The sequence below is a fragment of the Anolis carolinensis genome, unplaced genomic scaffold (genome assembly GCF_035594765.1).
Source record: "Anolis carolinensis isolate JA03-04 unplaced genomic scaffold, rAnoCar3.1.pri scaffold_13, whole genome shotgun sequence".
Taxonomy (NCBI): Eukaryota; Metazoa; Chordata; class Lepidosauria; order Squamata; family Dactyloidae; genus Anolis; species Anolis carolinensis.
The window spans coordinates 19,270,022-19,286,492 of NW_026943824.1; the positions used below are offsets into that span (position 1 = coordinate 19,270,022).

The following is a 16,471-nucleotide window of genomic DNA, read 5'->3' on the forward strand; positions in this document are numbered from 1 at the left end:
TTTTAACCTGTTGCGTGCAACAAGTTTGGCGTAATACTTGCTGAGAACAAACTACATACTGTATCTATATATATAAAAGAGTGATGGCATCATGGCGACACACAAAACAACAAAACTACAGGCCCCCCAACCTCAGAATTTGACAACACAACCCATCATCCACGCCTCTAGGTTGATACAACAAAAAGAAAAGAAAAATAAAGGCCTAATTAGAGAGAGAGGAATAATTGTTTTTATCCAATTGCTGCCAGTTAGAAGGCTAAGCTCCTCCAACTTGGTCTCTTAGCAACCCAATAAAAAATAATAAAAAACACTAAAAAATAATACAAGAAAATAATAAAATATAATAAATAAAAATATAACTTACAATCAAATTAATAAAAAATGCAAATAACATCAAATAAAAATTACACAACAATTTTTAACCAATACCACCACCACTTTGCCACAGCACCGCGTGGCCAGGCACAGCTAGTATAAGATAAGTCGAGTTTTTCAGCCCTTTTTATGAGCTGAAAAAGCCTCCCCCGGCTTATAATCGAGTCAAGGTCAAGCCGGGCAGCGGAGCCTGGAGGCTATTGCTTTCAATATCTATATATATAAAGGAGTAATGGTGTCCGTTCCTCCCACTAAACAACAAAAGTACAAGCCCCAGAATCTAGAAATTTGGCAACACAACCCACCATCCTTGCCCCTAGGTTCCGACAACAAAAAGAAAAGAAAAATAAAGTCCTAATTAGAGGGAGATAAGAGGGAGAGGAATAATTGTTTTTATCCAATTGCTGCCAGTTAGAAGGCTAAGCTCCACCCACTTGGTCTCCTAGCAACCCACTCAGCCCAGTGTTAATAAAAGAATAAAAAATAAAATAAATACAAATAATGCAATAAAAAATAATAAAAACACTAAAATAATTAAAAACACTAAAAAATTAATACAATTAAATACTATAATAACAAAATAACTAAAATAATACAACAAAATAATAAAATATAATAAATAAAAAAGATAAGTTACAATAAAATTAATTAAAAAATACAAATAACGTCAAATAAAAATTCCACAACAATTTTTAACCCAATACCACCACCACTTGGCCACAGCAACGCGTGGCCGGGCACAGCTAGTATGATATATTTCTCTCTCATCTTACCCTCCCTTATCAGTGTGTTTTCTTTTCTGAAGCTTTCCTCGCTCTTGACCGAGGGAATGTTTTGAAAAGGGAAAAAAGTTCTTGCAAGTCAGGAAGTCTTGCAAGTCTCAGGCTCTTGGAAGGAGGCCCCGCCCTCTTCCCTAGCTCCACCCTCTGTGCCTTCTAAGATCTACAGAGATACTCGCAGGAACACCTCAGCAAGCGAGAGTCCAAAAGTGGCAGCCAAAAGTGGCTGATACCGGACGAGAAATTCCCTCCTGGGCACATGGAAGGCCGGGCAACTTGTAAGGTGCTGTATATACTGCACTCTGGCACCACGAGATGCAGAGCCAACCTTCAACCTTTGTTTGTGGCTTTTAAAATACATTATAACTGTATTCTCAATATGCTTCTGACACGATAAATAAATAAATCACTTTATTTACTTTGCTTCTTGCCCTAAAGTCCTGAGAGGGATTCAAGACAAGGTGGGATTTGGGCCCTAATCTTCCGATGTTTTTTCTAGAATGGTAAAAAGTGCTATTTATTGTTTTGATCTTGGTATTGCAGCTACTTGAAATGGTTTCTTCAATTTAAGGATTTTTAAGTGAGTCCAAAAAAAATTTTTTTTGCTGTATTAATTTCTAGTTTGAAATAAGCCTTTGTCCATTTTTGTTTGTTTGCTTTCAGTCTTGACCGGTCTTTGGAACACGGAGAGTGAACTGACCATCCCAGAGCAAAAACAAGCCGAGAATAACGAAGAGCTTGCCAACTCCTATGAAAGAAAACTGGTCGAGGTGAGAATGGAAATAAGTCAGAGAATACAGTTTTTTTTTGTGACAGTTGGTCAATAAGTTTCCAAATCTCGCTAATGTTTAATTACGCTTTAAACCTCTCCTTGTTTCAAAGGTTGAAATAACTCCGCCTGTTTGGTCCAATTCGATCGGTGGGGTTCAGAATGCTCTTTGATTGTAGGCGAACTATAAATCCCAGCAACTACAACTCCCAAATGTCAAGGTCTGTTTTCCCCAAACTCCAACAGTGTTCACACGTTTGGGCATATTGCAGATTCGTGCCAAGTTTGATCCAGATCTATCATTGTTTGATTCCACAGTTCTCTCTGGATGTAGGTAAACTACAGCTCCCAAACCCAAGGTATTTTCCCAAACCCTTCCAGTATTTTCTGTTGGCCATGGGAGTTCTGTGTGCCAAGTTTGGCCCAATTCCATTGTTGGTGGGGTTTGGAATGCTCTCTGATTGTAGGTGAACTATAAATCCCAGCAACTATTTATTTATTTATTTATTTATTACATGCATTTATACCCCGCCCTTCTCCCCGAGGGGACTCAGAGCGGCTTACATTCTGCCACGAGGGCCAGCAACAAATATACTATAAAACAAAACAATTAAAACATGATAAAAACATGATAAAAAGTATACAAAAATTAAAACGCTGCAAGGCAGCGATATTGCACCATCTATTTATTTTTATCTACAGTAGAGTCTCACTTATCCAACATAAACGGGCCGGCAGAACGTTGGATAAGCAAATACGTTGGATAATAAGGAGAGATTAAGGAGAAACCTATTAAACATCAAATTAGGTTATGATTTTACAAATTAAGCACCAAAACATCATGTTGTAGAACAAATTTGATAGAAAAAGTAGTTCAATATGCAGTACTGCTACGTAGTAATTACTGTATTTACAAATTTAGCACCAAAATATCATGATATATTGAAAACATGGACTACAAAAATGCGTTGGATAATCCAGAACATTGGATAAGGGAGTGTTGGATAAGTGAGACTCTACTGTATTTCAAATTTGTAACTCATAATGTGCACCTTGCTTATCCGCTATTGCAACCTCATTGTTTTTAATTCGATGTTTTATTACCGTGTTGTGTTTTTTCGGCTGCTGTGTATATATTATTATTGGTTTTTATTATTGTTCTTTGATGTTTCATATTTTATTTTATCATTGTTTGGTATCTGATTTTGCTGTGAGCTGTCCCGAGGCCCCTTCGGGGGAGATGGAGGTGGGATATAAATAAACTTATTATTATTATTATTATTATTATTATTATTATTATTATGACACAGCAAACAAGATAGATATGCTGGATTTCATATCACAAAATCACAAGTCGAACACGTCCCAAGCGTCTAGGACTGTGTGATGTATTTTCGGATGATGCATGCAGATCCCAGTAGGGTGGCCTTTTGCAGTTGGCAGATTGTGATTTTGTCAATGTCTATTGTTTCCAAATGCCGACTGAGATCTTTTGGCACGGCACCCAGTGTGCCCATCACCACCGGGACCACCTACACTGGTTTCTGCCAGAGTCTTTGAAGTTCAATCTTGAGGTCCTGAGAGCGGCTGAGTTTTTCCTGTTGTTTTTCGTCAATGCGACTGTCACCTGGGATGGCGACATCAATGATCCAAACCTTTTTCTTTTCCACAACTGTGATGTCTGGTGTGTTGTGTTCCAGAACTTTGTCAGTCTGGATTCGGAAGTCCCAGTTATTATTATTATTATTATTATTATTATTATTATTATTATTATTATTATTAACTACAACTCCCAAATGCAAAATCATCCCCCCTCCAAACCCACCAGTATTCAAATTTGGGCATATTGGTTATTTGTGCCAAATTTGGTCCAGTGAATGAGAATACATCCTGCAGACCAGATAATTACATTATGATTCATAACAGTAGCATGATCAACTGAACATACTTCCGGGGTTTAAGGGAATGGACCTTGTTCTTGGGAGTTGTAGTTCATCTGCACACAGAAAGCACTGAACCCAGCTGACATCAGATCTGGGCCAAACATGGCACATAGATCCAATATGGCCAACTGCGACTACTGCCAGGGTTTGGGGTGATTTCCTTTGGAATCTGGGAGTTGTAGTTCATCCTTATCCAGACAGCACTGAGCCCAGCCAACGATGGATCTGGACCAAACTTCAGAGATATTACCTCACATCCCAAAACAAACAACGCCTTCGAATAACCCGGGTACTGCCGGGTCCCCAAGCTAGTCGTCTTCTATCTTTCTTCTATCTATCTATATAAAAGAGTGATGGAATCCTGGCGACCACCAAAACAACAAAACTAAACACCCCACAACCTCGAAAATTGACAACACAACCCATCATCCACGCCTCTAGGTTGATACAACAAAAAGAAAAGAAAAATAAAGTCCTAATTAGAGGGAGAGGAATAATTGTTTTTATCCATTTGCTGCCAGTTAGAAGGCTATGCTCCGCCCACTTGGTCTCCTAGCAACCCACTCAGCCCAGAGGACAGGCAGAGTTAGGCCTCACTTAGGCCTCTTCCACACTGCCTATAAAATACAGATTATCTGATTTTAACTGGATTATATGGCAGTGTAGACTCAAAGCCCTTCCACACAGCCATACAACCCATTTATAATGGACTTAATGTCAGGGGAAAACCTTTACCCTTGACCTTAACTACCACCAATTCTTCAATACTTTATTTCCCATACCACCAGACTTCGCCACAGCAATGCGTGGCTGGGCACAGCTAGTGTGTAATAAACTACAATACAATTTTTATCAACCATAAATTAACCCCATGCATGAACACACTCAAGAGTTAAATTGCAACATGTGTTTTATATTCCGTTATCAGGCAAGATGTTCTCAATGGTAAACAGCACCTGGAATCTATTTTTGAAAGTATCTTGTTTCAAAGTAATAGGACTATTTGAGGCTTCTAATTACTGTGACTAACCCGTTAAAAAAAAAACCCGAGAAAACCCTATTTCTGACATACCGAAAACAATCCTGCAAGAGAAAAGTACATTGATGAAGAAGGAATTATTACTCATTCCATGCAGAAGTTTTGGATTTGATCAGTAGTTTCTCCAATTAGAAGGCTCTGATTTAGCAGTGGCCGATTTGCACAAATTCTACCGTATATACTCAAGTATAAGCCGACCCGAATATAAGTCGAGGCACCTAATTTTACCACAAAAAACTGGGAAAACATTGACTCCAGTATAAGCCGAGGGTGGTAAATTTCAGAAATAAAATATTGATACCAATAAAATTACATTAATTGAGGCATCAGTAGTTTAAATGTTTTTGAATATTTACATAAAACTGTAATTTAAGATAAGACTCTCCAACTCTGATTAAATCATTCTCATCTTCTTCAATGTAAATGTGCTTATGTATCCTATTCATATTAAAAGAGTAAAATAATAAATGTAACAATAATAAGATCAGAGTGAAATAATAAATGTATTAATAATAAAAATAGAGTAAAATAAATGTAATAGTAACAATAGTACTAGAGTAGAATAATAAATGTAATAATAATAATAGGGTAAAACAATAAAACTAATACAGTAGAGTCTCACTTATCCAAGCCTCGCTTATCCAAGTTTCTGGATCCAAGCCATTTTTGTAGTCAATGTTTTCAATATATCGTAATATTTTGGTGCTAAATTCATAAATACAATAATTACAACATAACATTACTGCGTATTGAACTGCCTTTTCTGTCAAATTTGTTGTATAACTTGATATTTTGGTGCTTAATTTGTAAAATCATAACCTAATTTGATGTTTAATAGGCTTTTCCTTAATCCCTCCTTATTATCCAAGATATTCACTTATCCAAGCTTCTGCCGGCCCGTTTAGCTTGGATAAGTGAGACTCTACTGTAGTAACAATAGTGCTAGAGTATAAAAATAAATGTAACAATAATAAGATCAGAGTGAAATAATAAATGTATTAATAATAAAAATAGAGTAAAATAAATGTAATAGTAACAATAGTACTAGAGTAGAATAACAAATGTAATAATTATAATAGGGTAAAACAATAAAACTAATACAGTAGAGTCTCACTTATCCAAGCCTCACTTATCCAAGCCTCTGGATTATCCAAGCCATTTTTGTAGTCAATGTTTTCAATATATCGTGATATTTTGGTGCTAAATGCATAAATACAGTAATTACAACATAACATTACTGCGTATTGTTCTGTCAAATTTAAGGATTTTTAAGTGAGTCTAAAAAAAATGTTTTTTGCTGTATTAATTTCTAGTTTGAAATAAGCATTTGTCCATTTTTGTTTGTTTGCTTTCAAAAAAATTTCAAAATACAAAGGGAAGGAGAGCGGGAACAAGGTCAAGAAACCCAAGGTGTTGAACTAGTGGGTGCTTCGTGTTATAATGTATAAGTTGCAGATTCTCATGCGAGCGCTCATTATTGGCATTGTGATTTCTTTTCGTCCACAGCAGCTGGTGTTTGCTGCAATCCGACTTCTCAGAGAAACATTATGCTATTGATTGCCTATTGCATTCCAATACATACACACACACACACACATACACAATTTCCTGGTGTAATTATATGGTATTGGAAATGCCACTCTTGGAAGGATTTATATAAAACTCCTGATTGGACCAAACTCATTTATTGCCCTCTCCTATATCATTATGATTAACATACTTCACAACTATTTATTTTCTGTGTGCCACCATGAGTTTTACCCATGACAGCTGTGACCCAGATATTCTTGTATTGTTAATTATAAAGTCTTTTCAACAACATATAACGCACAGTATAGCGGGGAGGGGGAAAAACCCAGGAAGTAAGGGCATTGAAAGCTGTGTACAACAAAGAAGAACAGCCTGTGCATTATAGTTTACTAGCTGTGCCCGGCCACGTGTTGCTCTGGCGAAGTATGGTGGTATGGGAAATAAAGTATTGAGGAATTGGTGGTAGTTAAGGTAAAGGTGTGGAGTCCAGATAATCCAGTTAAAGCAGATAATATAAGATTATATGGTTTATATAGCTGTGTGGAAGGGCCTTGAGTCTACACTGCCATCTAATCCAGTTAAAATCTGATAATCTGTATTTTATAGACAGTGTGGAAGAGGCCTAAGTGAGGCCTAACTCTGCCTGTCCCCTGGGTGAGTGGGTTGCTAGGAGACCAAGTGGGCGGAGCTTAGCCTTCTAACTGGCAGCAATTGGATAAAAACAATTATTCCTCTCCCTCTAATTAGGACTTTATTTTTTTTCTTCTTTTTGTTGTATCAACCTAGAGGCATGGATGATGGGTTGTGTTGTCAATTTTCGACGTTGTGGGGTGTTTAGTTTTGTTGTTTTGGCGGTCGCCAGGATTCCATCACTCTTATTTAAATATAGATAGATAGACTAGCTTGGGGACCCGGCGGTACCCGGGTTATTTGAAGGCGTTTGTTTTGGGATGTGAGGTAATATCACTGAAGTTTGGTCCAGATCCGTTGTTGGCTGGGTTCAGTGCTGTCTGGGTAAGGGTGAACTACAACTCCCAGATTCCAAGGGCAATCACCCCAAACCCTGCCAGTATTTGCATTGGCCACGTTGGGTCTGTGTGCCAAGTTTGGCCCCGATCTGACGTCAGCTGGGTTCAGTGCTTTTTGGATGCAGATGAACTACATCTCCCAAAACCAAGGTCCATTCCCCTAAACCAATGATGGGCAACCTTTTGCGCTTGGTGTGTCAAAATTCACCAAAAAACCTAGCATGACTTGGGTGGTGTGTCACTTCGAGAAAACCCCCCCCCATAATTTCACAATATATATAGTTTAAATAATAAAAATATATAATTGTAATATATAACTGTATTCAATAAATCAAGACTGATCCTAGGTTAAAGGGATCAGGGAGACTCAATTGGTCAATTTGAGTCAGTTTAAAATAAGTTTGGTGACTTATTTGGTAGAATCTGTCCTGATAAGGAACAGAGAGTCTGTGAAAGCATATCACAGGGGTGACTGTGGTATAAAAGTGGCTGAGGAATAGAGTTGAACTACCTTAGGTAAAAGAAGTAATATTTTAAAGCAATGATGGGCAACCTTTTGCACTTGGTGTGTCAAAATTCACCAAAAAATTCACCAATGACTTGGGTGGTGTGTCATTTTCAGAAAAAAAACCATAATTTCACAATATATATAATTTAAATAACAAAAAATATAATTGTAATACATAACTGTATTTAATAAATCAAAAACTATTTATTACCCGTATTTCCATGTACAACAATCTATGGGACCTCTTGCAGTTTCCACGCTGATTTCTCTCTGTTGTAGTTTCAATGTAGTCACGAATAATGAATAATATTATAATAATAGAATAGTAATAATGTAATAATATACTAGCCAGGCTCTGGCTCACAAATGGGACCCTGAAGAAGGAGACAGAAGGCCTGATCCTTGCAGCCCAGGAGCAAGACATCAGGACAAAGGCCATTCAGGCCAAGATCGAAAAATCAGCCGATGAGCCAAAATGCAGACTGTGCAAGAAAACCGATGAAACCATCGATCATCTCCTCAGCTGCTGTAAGAAAATCGCACAGACAGACTACAAACAGAGGCACAACTATGTGGCCCAAATGATTCATTGGAACTTATGCCTCAAGTCCCACCTCCCAGCAGCAAAGAACTGGTGGGATCACAAACCTGCAAAAGTATTGGAAAATGAGCACACAAAGATACTGTGGGACTTCCGAATCCAGACTGACAAAGTTCTGGAACACAACACACCAGACATCACAGTTGTGGAAAAGAAAAAGGTTTGGATCAGTGATGTCGCCATCCCAGGTGACAGTCGCATTGACGAAAAACAACAGGAAAAACTCAGCCGCTCTCAGGACCTCAAGATTGAACTTCAAAGACTCTGGCAGAAACCAGTGCAGGTGGTCCCGGTGGTGATGGGCACACTGGGTGCCATGCCAAAAAATCTCAGCCGGCATTTGGAAACAATAGACATTGACAAAATCACGATCTGCCAACTGCAAAAGGCCACCCTACTGGGATCTGCACGCATCATCTGAAAATACATCACACAGTCCTAGACACATGGGAAGTGTTCGACTTGTGATTTTGTGATACGAAATCCAGCATGTCTATCTTGTTTGCTGTGTCATAATAATAATATAATAATATACTACAATAATAATAGAATAATAGAATGATATATATATATATCTCATAATTCCCCTGGAGTAAACAACAAAACCACGGGACCAAATCACACCAAATTTGGCCACAAAAGACATTAGTCACCCAATCAATCTGCATGCGGCAGCGTGTCAGCAAAAATGGCTAGGCGTGTCAGTGCTGACACGTGTGTCATAGGTTGGCCATCACTGCCCTAAACTCTTGTCGTATGTTCCGTTGGTCGAGGGGCTTCTCTGTGCCCAGTTTGGTTCCAGTCCCTTGTCGGTGGGAATACTGGATGCAGGTGAACAGTAGATACATATGTGTGCATATATGTGTTCATACCCAGTATGCGTGTACGTGCGGTATACAAAAACTCTGAATTGACATGAATCGTGGTATGAAGCTGATAATATTATTTACTTTCCTAAGCCTGTAGTAGGGTGATACCGATCTGTGTCTATTTGAGATCCTCCTTGTACAAAAACTTCCCATTATCAGAGAGTGGCTTTGTTGAAAAGAGAGAGCGGTAGCGGCTGTCAGAACATTTCTTCCTCTCGGGGAAGACACGTTTGTGGAAGTACATCTGTCAGAATCACTAATGTGGAGCTACTTCAAAGAGGAGGAGTGACACTTGACAACCACAGAAACCTACCTTGGGTGATTTGCCGCTCTGTCCCAGCATACCTGGTGCTGGAGAAATAATGGCACACAAGCACGTTTTGCTACTGATTTGCACATTGGTTGGAGGAGCAGGACAGCTGAACATACGGCAGGGGTTTAGGGGAATGGACCTTGTTTTGGGGAGTTGTAGTTCACCTGCATCCAGAAATCACTGAACCCAGCTGACGTCAGATCTGGGCCAAACTTGGCACACAGACCCAACATGGCCAACTGTGAATACAGGCCTGGTTTGGGGGTGATTGACCTCAGATCTGGGAGTTGTAGTTCACCCTTATGCAGACAGCACAGAACCCAGCTGACGTCAGATCTGGACTAAAGTTGGCACACAGACCCAACATGGCCAACTGTGAACAAACAACTCAGCATATGTCTGCTTGCCCACAATGCCCTGCCTCATGTACGGAGGAGGAGTTGTTTAAAGCTACAGACAATGCGGTTGCTGTTGCCCGCTTTTGGTCCAAAACTATTTAGTTGCTTGTGATTTCTTTTCTTTTTTTATTTCCATTATTTGAAATGTATTTGTTGTACAATGCTTTTGACACGAAATAAATAACTGTGGATACTGGCAGGGTTTGGAGATGATTGACCTCAGATCTGGGAGTTGTAGTTCACCCTTATCCAGGGAGCCCTGAGCCCAGCTGACGAGGGTTCTGGACTAAACTTGGCACACAGACCCAACATGGCCAACTATGAACACTGGCAGAGTTTGGGGGTGATTGCCCTGGGAATATGGGAGTATGGGTCTGGTTTGGGGGCGATTGACCTCAGATCTGGGAGTTGTAGTTCACCCTTATGCAGACAGCACTGAGCCCAGCTGACAATGGATCTGGACTAAAATTTGGCACACAGACCCAACATGGCCAACTGTGGATACTGGCAGAGTTTGGGGGTGATTGGTCTGGGAATCTGGGAGTATGGGTCTGGTTTGGGGGCGATTGACCTCAGATCTGGGAGTTGTAGTTCACCCTTATCCAGAAAGCCCTGAGCCCAGCTGACGAGGGTTCTGGACTAAACTTGGCACACAGACCCAACATGGCCAACTATGAACACTGGCAGAGTTTGGGGGTGATTGCCCTGGGAATATGGGAATATGGGCCTGGTTTGGGGGTGATTGCCCTGGGAACCTGGGAGTTGTAGTTCACCCTTATCCAGAGAGCCCTGAGCCCAGCTGATGACGGTTCTGGACTAAGCTTGGCACACAGACCCAACATGGACAACTGTGCATACAGGCCTGGTTTGAGGATGATTGACTTTAGATCTGGGAGTTGTAGTTCACTCTTATCCAGACAGCACTCAACCCAGCCAACAACAGATCTGGACCAAACTTCAGTGATATTACCTAACATCCCAAAACAAACGCCTTCTTCTAATAACCCGGGCACCGCTGGGTCCCCAAACTAGTGTATAATAAACTACAACTTTGATCAGCCATAAATTAACCCCCTGCATTAACCCACAGTGGTGCAGCTTCCACATGATGAGAGCATTAGACCTGTCATCTGCCCATTCTTCTTAGTTTTCCTGCTTTGTTAAGGCACCTAATAAAACATTATTGCCACATATTTATTTATCATGTCAGAAGTGAATTGAGACTACAGTTATAATGTGTTTTTAAAAAACACAACGTTAAAAACTTGACATGATGCTAGATTTCCTTTGAGCAGAAGTTGTCTACTTGGGATGATCCGGCCCGTCTTGGATTTTAGGTGACTGTGGACTAAGAAACCTCTCTGCCTTCAAAACAACTTTGCGTGCCATCATCTCTACATCTTTTGAGAGCAATTTTCATAAATTAAAGATCTTTCCATAAACCAGTGCTTCCATTAGATCTGGCAATGAATTTTTTAAAAATCTATTTTGATTTTTTTACATACTTATACTGAAACAACTGAATGGTGAAGTGCTTAACTTTGGATTTTTGCCCAGATTATACCCTGTCTTATATAAAATTTCCTGAATGCAGCTGTCAGGCGCTGACATGTGCAGAGTAGAAAAATGTTATTCTTTTGTAGCACTTCAACGTGGTATTTTTATGCTTTACTTTTTAGGTGAGCTGAAATTAACCCACAGCTGGTGGTGTTGCTCTGAGTTTTAGCCAGAACAATATTTTCAGCATTTAATTTTTTTTCACAAGCAGATACGAGAGGGTGTTTTTTCATGTCGTGTTTGTCCTTCTGAACTTTGTGTCATTAATTGTATTTGGCACCAGAAAGGAGCTGCCTAAATGAGGCACTCTTGAAAGAAGCACAAAATAGAATAAGAAATTACTAACAAGTAGAGCTTTGAAACTTGTTGGTGCAATATGGCAATGTAACCCAAGCACTATAGGGAGGGAAAGGTTGGGAGGACAAGTATTGCAAAGAAAGCTGTGTTTTAGATGGATTAGGCAGTAAGAGCACCTAAAGCTTCAGAGAGCTTCTGTTCAACCATTTCGAAGCTCTCTGCTTAAGCGAGATTAATCTCTGTGTCTGTGTTTTAGATGGATTTGGAATCAGCTGGTTTTCCCTGTCATAGGCAGTAAGAACACCTAAAGCTTCAGAGAGCTTCTGTTCAACCATTTCAAAGCTCTCTGCTTGAGCGAGATTAATCTCTGTGTCTGTGTTTTAGATGGATTTGGAATCAGCTGGTTTTCCCTGTCATAGGCAGTAAGAACACCTAAAGCTTCAGAGAGTTGTTCAACCATTTCAAAGCTCTCTGCTTAAGCGGGATTAATCTCTGTGTCTGTGTTTTAGATGGATTTGGAATCAGCTGGTTTTCCCTGTAATAGGCAGTAAGAACACCTAAAGCTTCAGAGAGCTTCTGTTCAACCATTTCAAAGCTCTCTGCTTAAGCGGGATTAATCTCTGTGTCTGTGTTTTAGATGGATTTGGAATCAGCTGGTTTTCCCTGTCATAGGCAGTAAGAACACCTAAAGCTTCAGAGAGCTTCTGTTCAACCATTTCAAAGCTCTCTGCTTAAGCGGGATTAATCTCTGTGTCTGTGTTTTAGATGGATTTGGAATCAGCTGGTTTTCCCTGTAATAGGCAGTAAGAACACCTAAAGCTTCAGAGAGCTTCTGTTCAACCATTTCAAAGCTCTCTGCTTAAGCGAGATTAATCTCTGTGTCTGTGTTTTAGATGGATTTGGAATCAGCTGGTTTTCCCTGTCATAGGCAGTAAGAACACCTAAAGCTTCAGAGAGCTTCTGTTCAACCATTTCAAAGCTCTCTGCTTAAGCGAGATTAATCTCTGTGTCTGTGTTTTAGATGGATTTGGAATCAGCTGGTTTTCCCTGTCATAGGCAGTAAGAACACCTAAAGCTTCAGAGAGCTTCTGTTCAACCATTTCAAAGCTCTCTGCTTAAGCGGGATTAATCTCTGTGTCTGTGTTTTAGATGGATTTGGAATCAGCTGGTTTTCCCTGTAATAGGCAGTAAGAACACCTAAAGCTTCAGAGAGCTTCTGTTCAACCATTTCAAAGCTCTCTGCTTGAGCGGTGACGGCACGATCGTCAGCATAGATGAATCTCTGTGTCTGCGTTTTAGATGGATTCGGAATCAGCTGGTTTTCCCTGTCATAGGCAGTGAGAGCACCTAAAGCTTCAGAGAGCTTGTGTTCAACCATTTCGAAGCTCCCTGCTTAAGCGAGATTAATCTCTGCGTCTGCGTTTTAGATGGATTAAGAATCAGTTGGTTTTCCCTGTCATAGGCAGTAAGAGCACCTAAAGCTTCAGAGAGTTGTTCAACCATTTCAAAGCTCCCTGCTTGAGCGGTGATGGCACGATCGTCAGCATAGATGAAACTATCCCTGCTCATTTGTGTAAATGTTTAATATTGTTGGAGCAAGCACTCTCCCTTGAAGCCGTTCTTCTGTTTTCTCCAAACTAGGGCTGACAGAAAGGAGCTCACCGTGTCTCGAATCCCTGAGACAGGGTAAGTTCCTGACTGTCAGCCCTCATTTGTGTTTATCTATATATATAAAAGAGTGATGGCATCATGGCGACCCACAAAACAACAAAACTACAGGCCCCCCAACCTCGAAATTTGACGACACAACCCACCATCCACGGCTCTAGGTTGATACAACAAAAAGAAAAGAAAAATAAAGTCCTAATTAGAGAGAGAGGAATAATGGCTTTTATCGAATTGCTGCCAGTTAGAAGGCTAAGCTCCTCCATCTTGGTCTCCTAGCAACCCAATAAAAATAATAAAAAACGCTAAAAAATAATTAAAAACACTAAAAAAATTAATACAATAAAATGCCATAATAACAAAAAATAACTAAAAATTATACAAGAAAATAATAAAATATAATAAATAAAAAGATAACTTACAATCAAATTAATTAAAAAATACAAATAACGTCAAATAAAATTTACACAACAATTTTTAACCAACACCACCACCACTTTGCCACAGCAACGCATGGCCGGGCACAGCTAGTATTTATTATGGAGCCACGGTGGCACAATGGATCAAACCCTTGTGCTGGCTGAACTGCTGACTTGAAGGTTGGGTTGCTGACCTGAAGGTATCTGATGAACAACAATTCCTATGTCCTTTTCAGTCCATTGTTTTGTTTGTATTCTCTTTCAGGTGGCGGAAATGCATGGGGAGCTGATTGAATTCAATGAGAGGCTGCACCGTGCGCTGATGGCGAAAGAAGCTCTGGTGGCCCAGATGAGGCAAGAGCTCATTGATCTGAGAGGACCGGTAGGTCATTCAAATTACCGTATATACTTGAGTATAAGACGACGGGTTCTGCCGGCCCCTTTAGCTTTGGATCAATGAGACTCTACTGTACTTACAATTAACAACGACCATGATTGACATTATACAGTGGTAGATATATGGAAGAAGCCTCTTGATATACTGTACATTGGATTTATACTGTACACTAGCTGTGCCCGGCCACGTGTTGCTGTGTCGTTGTCTGGTGGTGTTGGTGAGAAATTGTTGAGGTAGTGGTGCTATTGAACGTCTGTTGTATGGTTGTCTTTATGTTTAGTATGCACACTGAAGTGGATTATACTGCAGTGTGGACTCAAGATAATCCAGTTCAAAGCAGATAATATAAGATTCTAAATGGGTTATATAGCTGTGTGGAAGGGCCTTGAGTCTACACTGCCATATAATCCAGTTAAAATCAGATAACCTGTATCTTATAGGCAGTGTGGAAGAGGCCTGAGGCCTAACTGTGCCTGTCCCCTGGACTGAGTAGGTTGCTAGGAGACCAAGTGGGTGGAGCTTAGCCCTCTAACTGGCAGCAATTCGATAAAAACAATTATTGCTCTCCACTGCCATATAATCCAGTTCAAATCAGATAATCTATCCCATTTTTATTATGATTTTACCATTTATGTGTTTTAAATGCAATTTTTTATCCTGTATTTTTGTTTTAATTGATATATTGTATTACTGTTTTATCTTTTTATAGTGTGATTTTTATTATGTTGCCTGTGTTTTGTTCTCTGTTGTTTGGGCCTCTGCCCCATGTAAGCCGCCCCGAGTCCCCGTGGGGAGATGGTGGCGGGGAATAAATAAAGTCTTCTTCTTCTTCTTCTTCTTCTTCTTCTTCTTCTTCTTATTATTATTATTATTATTATTATTATTATTATTATTATCTGTATCTTATAGGCAGTGTGGAAGAGGCCTAAGTGAGGCCTAACTGTGCCTGTCCTCTGGGTGAGTGGGTTGCTAGGAGACCAAGTGGGTGGAGCTTAGCCCTCTAACTGGCAGCAATTGGATAAAAACAATTATTCCTTTCCCTCTAATTAGGACTGTATTTTTGTTTTTGTTTTTTTGTATCAACCTAGAGCCATGGATGATTGGTTGTGTTGTCAATTTTCGAGGTTGGGGGGGCTGTAGTTTTGTTGTTTTGTCCGCTGCCCTGATGCCATCACTCTTTTATATATATAGATAGTGTGATTTGTATTATGTTGCCTATGTTTTGTTCTATGTTGTTTGGGCCTCTGCCCCATGTAAGCCGCCCCGAATCCCTGCGGGGAGATGGTGGTGGGGTATAAATAAAGTATTATTATTATTATTATTATTATTATTATTATTATTATTATTATTATCTGTATCTTATAGGCAGTGTGGAAGAGGCCTGAGGCCTAACTGTGCCTGTCCCCTAGACTGAGTAGGTTGCTAGGAAACCAAGTGGGTGGCGCTTAGCCCTCTAACTGGCAGCAATTGGATAAAAACAATTACAGTAGAGTCTCACTTATCCAACACTCGCTTATCCAACCTTCTGGATTATCCAACGCATTTTTGTAGTCAATGTTTTCAATACTTCGTGATATTTTGGTACTAAATTCGTAAATACGGTAATTACTATGTAGCATTACTGCCTATTGAACTACTTTTTCTGTCAAATTGGTTGTATAACATGATATTTTGGTGCTTCATTTGTAAAATCATAACCTAATTTGATGTTTAATAGGCTTTTCCGTAATCCCTCCTTATTATCCAACATATTCGCTTATCCAGTGTTCTGCCGGCCCGTTTATCTTGGATAAGTGAGACTCTACTGTATTCCTTTCCCTCTAATTAGGACTTTATTTTTCTTTTCTTTTTGTTGTATCAACCTAGAGCCGTGGATGATGGGTTGTGTTGTCAAATTTCGAGGTTGGGGGGCCTGTAGTTTTGTTGTTTTGTGGGTCGCCGTGATGCCATTACTCTTTTATATATATAGATTGGAATACAA

The 16,471-nt window shown here is 39.6% G+C and overlaps 1 protein-coding gene across 3 annotated transcripts in view; it reads left to right on the forward strand.

Moving 5' to 3' along the window:
• snx29 (sorting nexin 29) overlaps positions 1-16,471 on the forward strand; it is a 75,129-nt gene that overhangs the window by 37,734 nt on the left and 20,924 nt on the right. For all 3 annotated transcript variants that reach the window (XM_062964540.1, XM_062964541.1, XM_062964542.1), the window contains 2 exons: positions 1,821-1,927; positions 14,359-14,475. In XM_062964540.1, the coding sequence (XP_062820610.1) occupies positions 1,821-1,927; positions 14,359-14,475 (224 nt within the window). The remainder of the gene's footprint in view (positions 1-1,820; positions 1,928-14,358; positions 14,476-16,471) is intronic.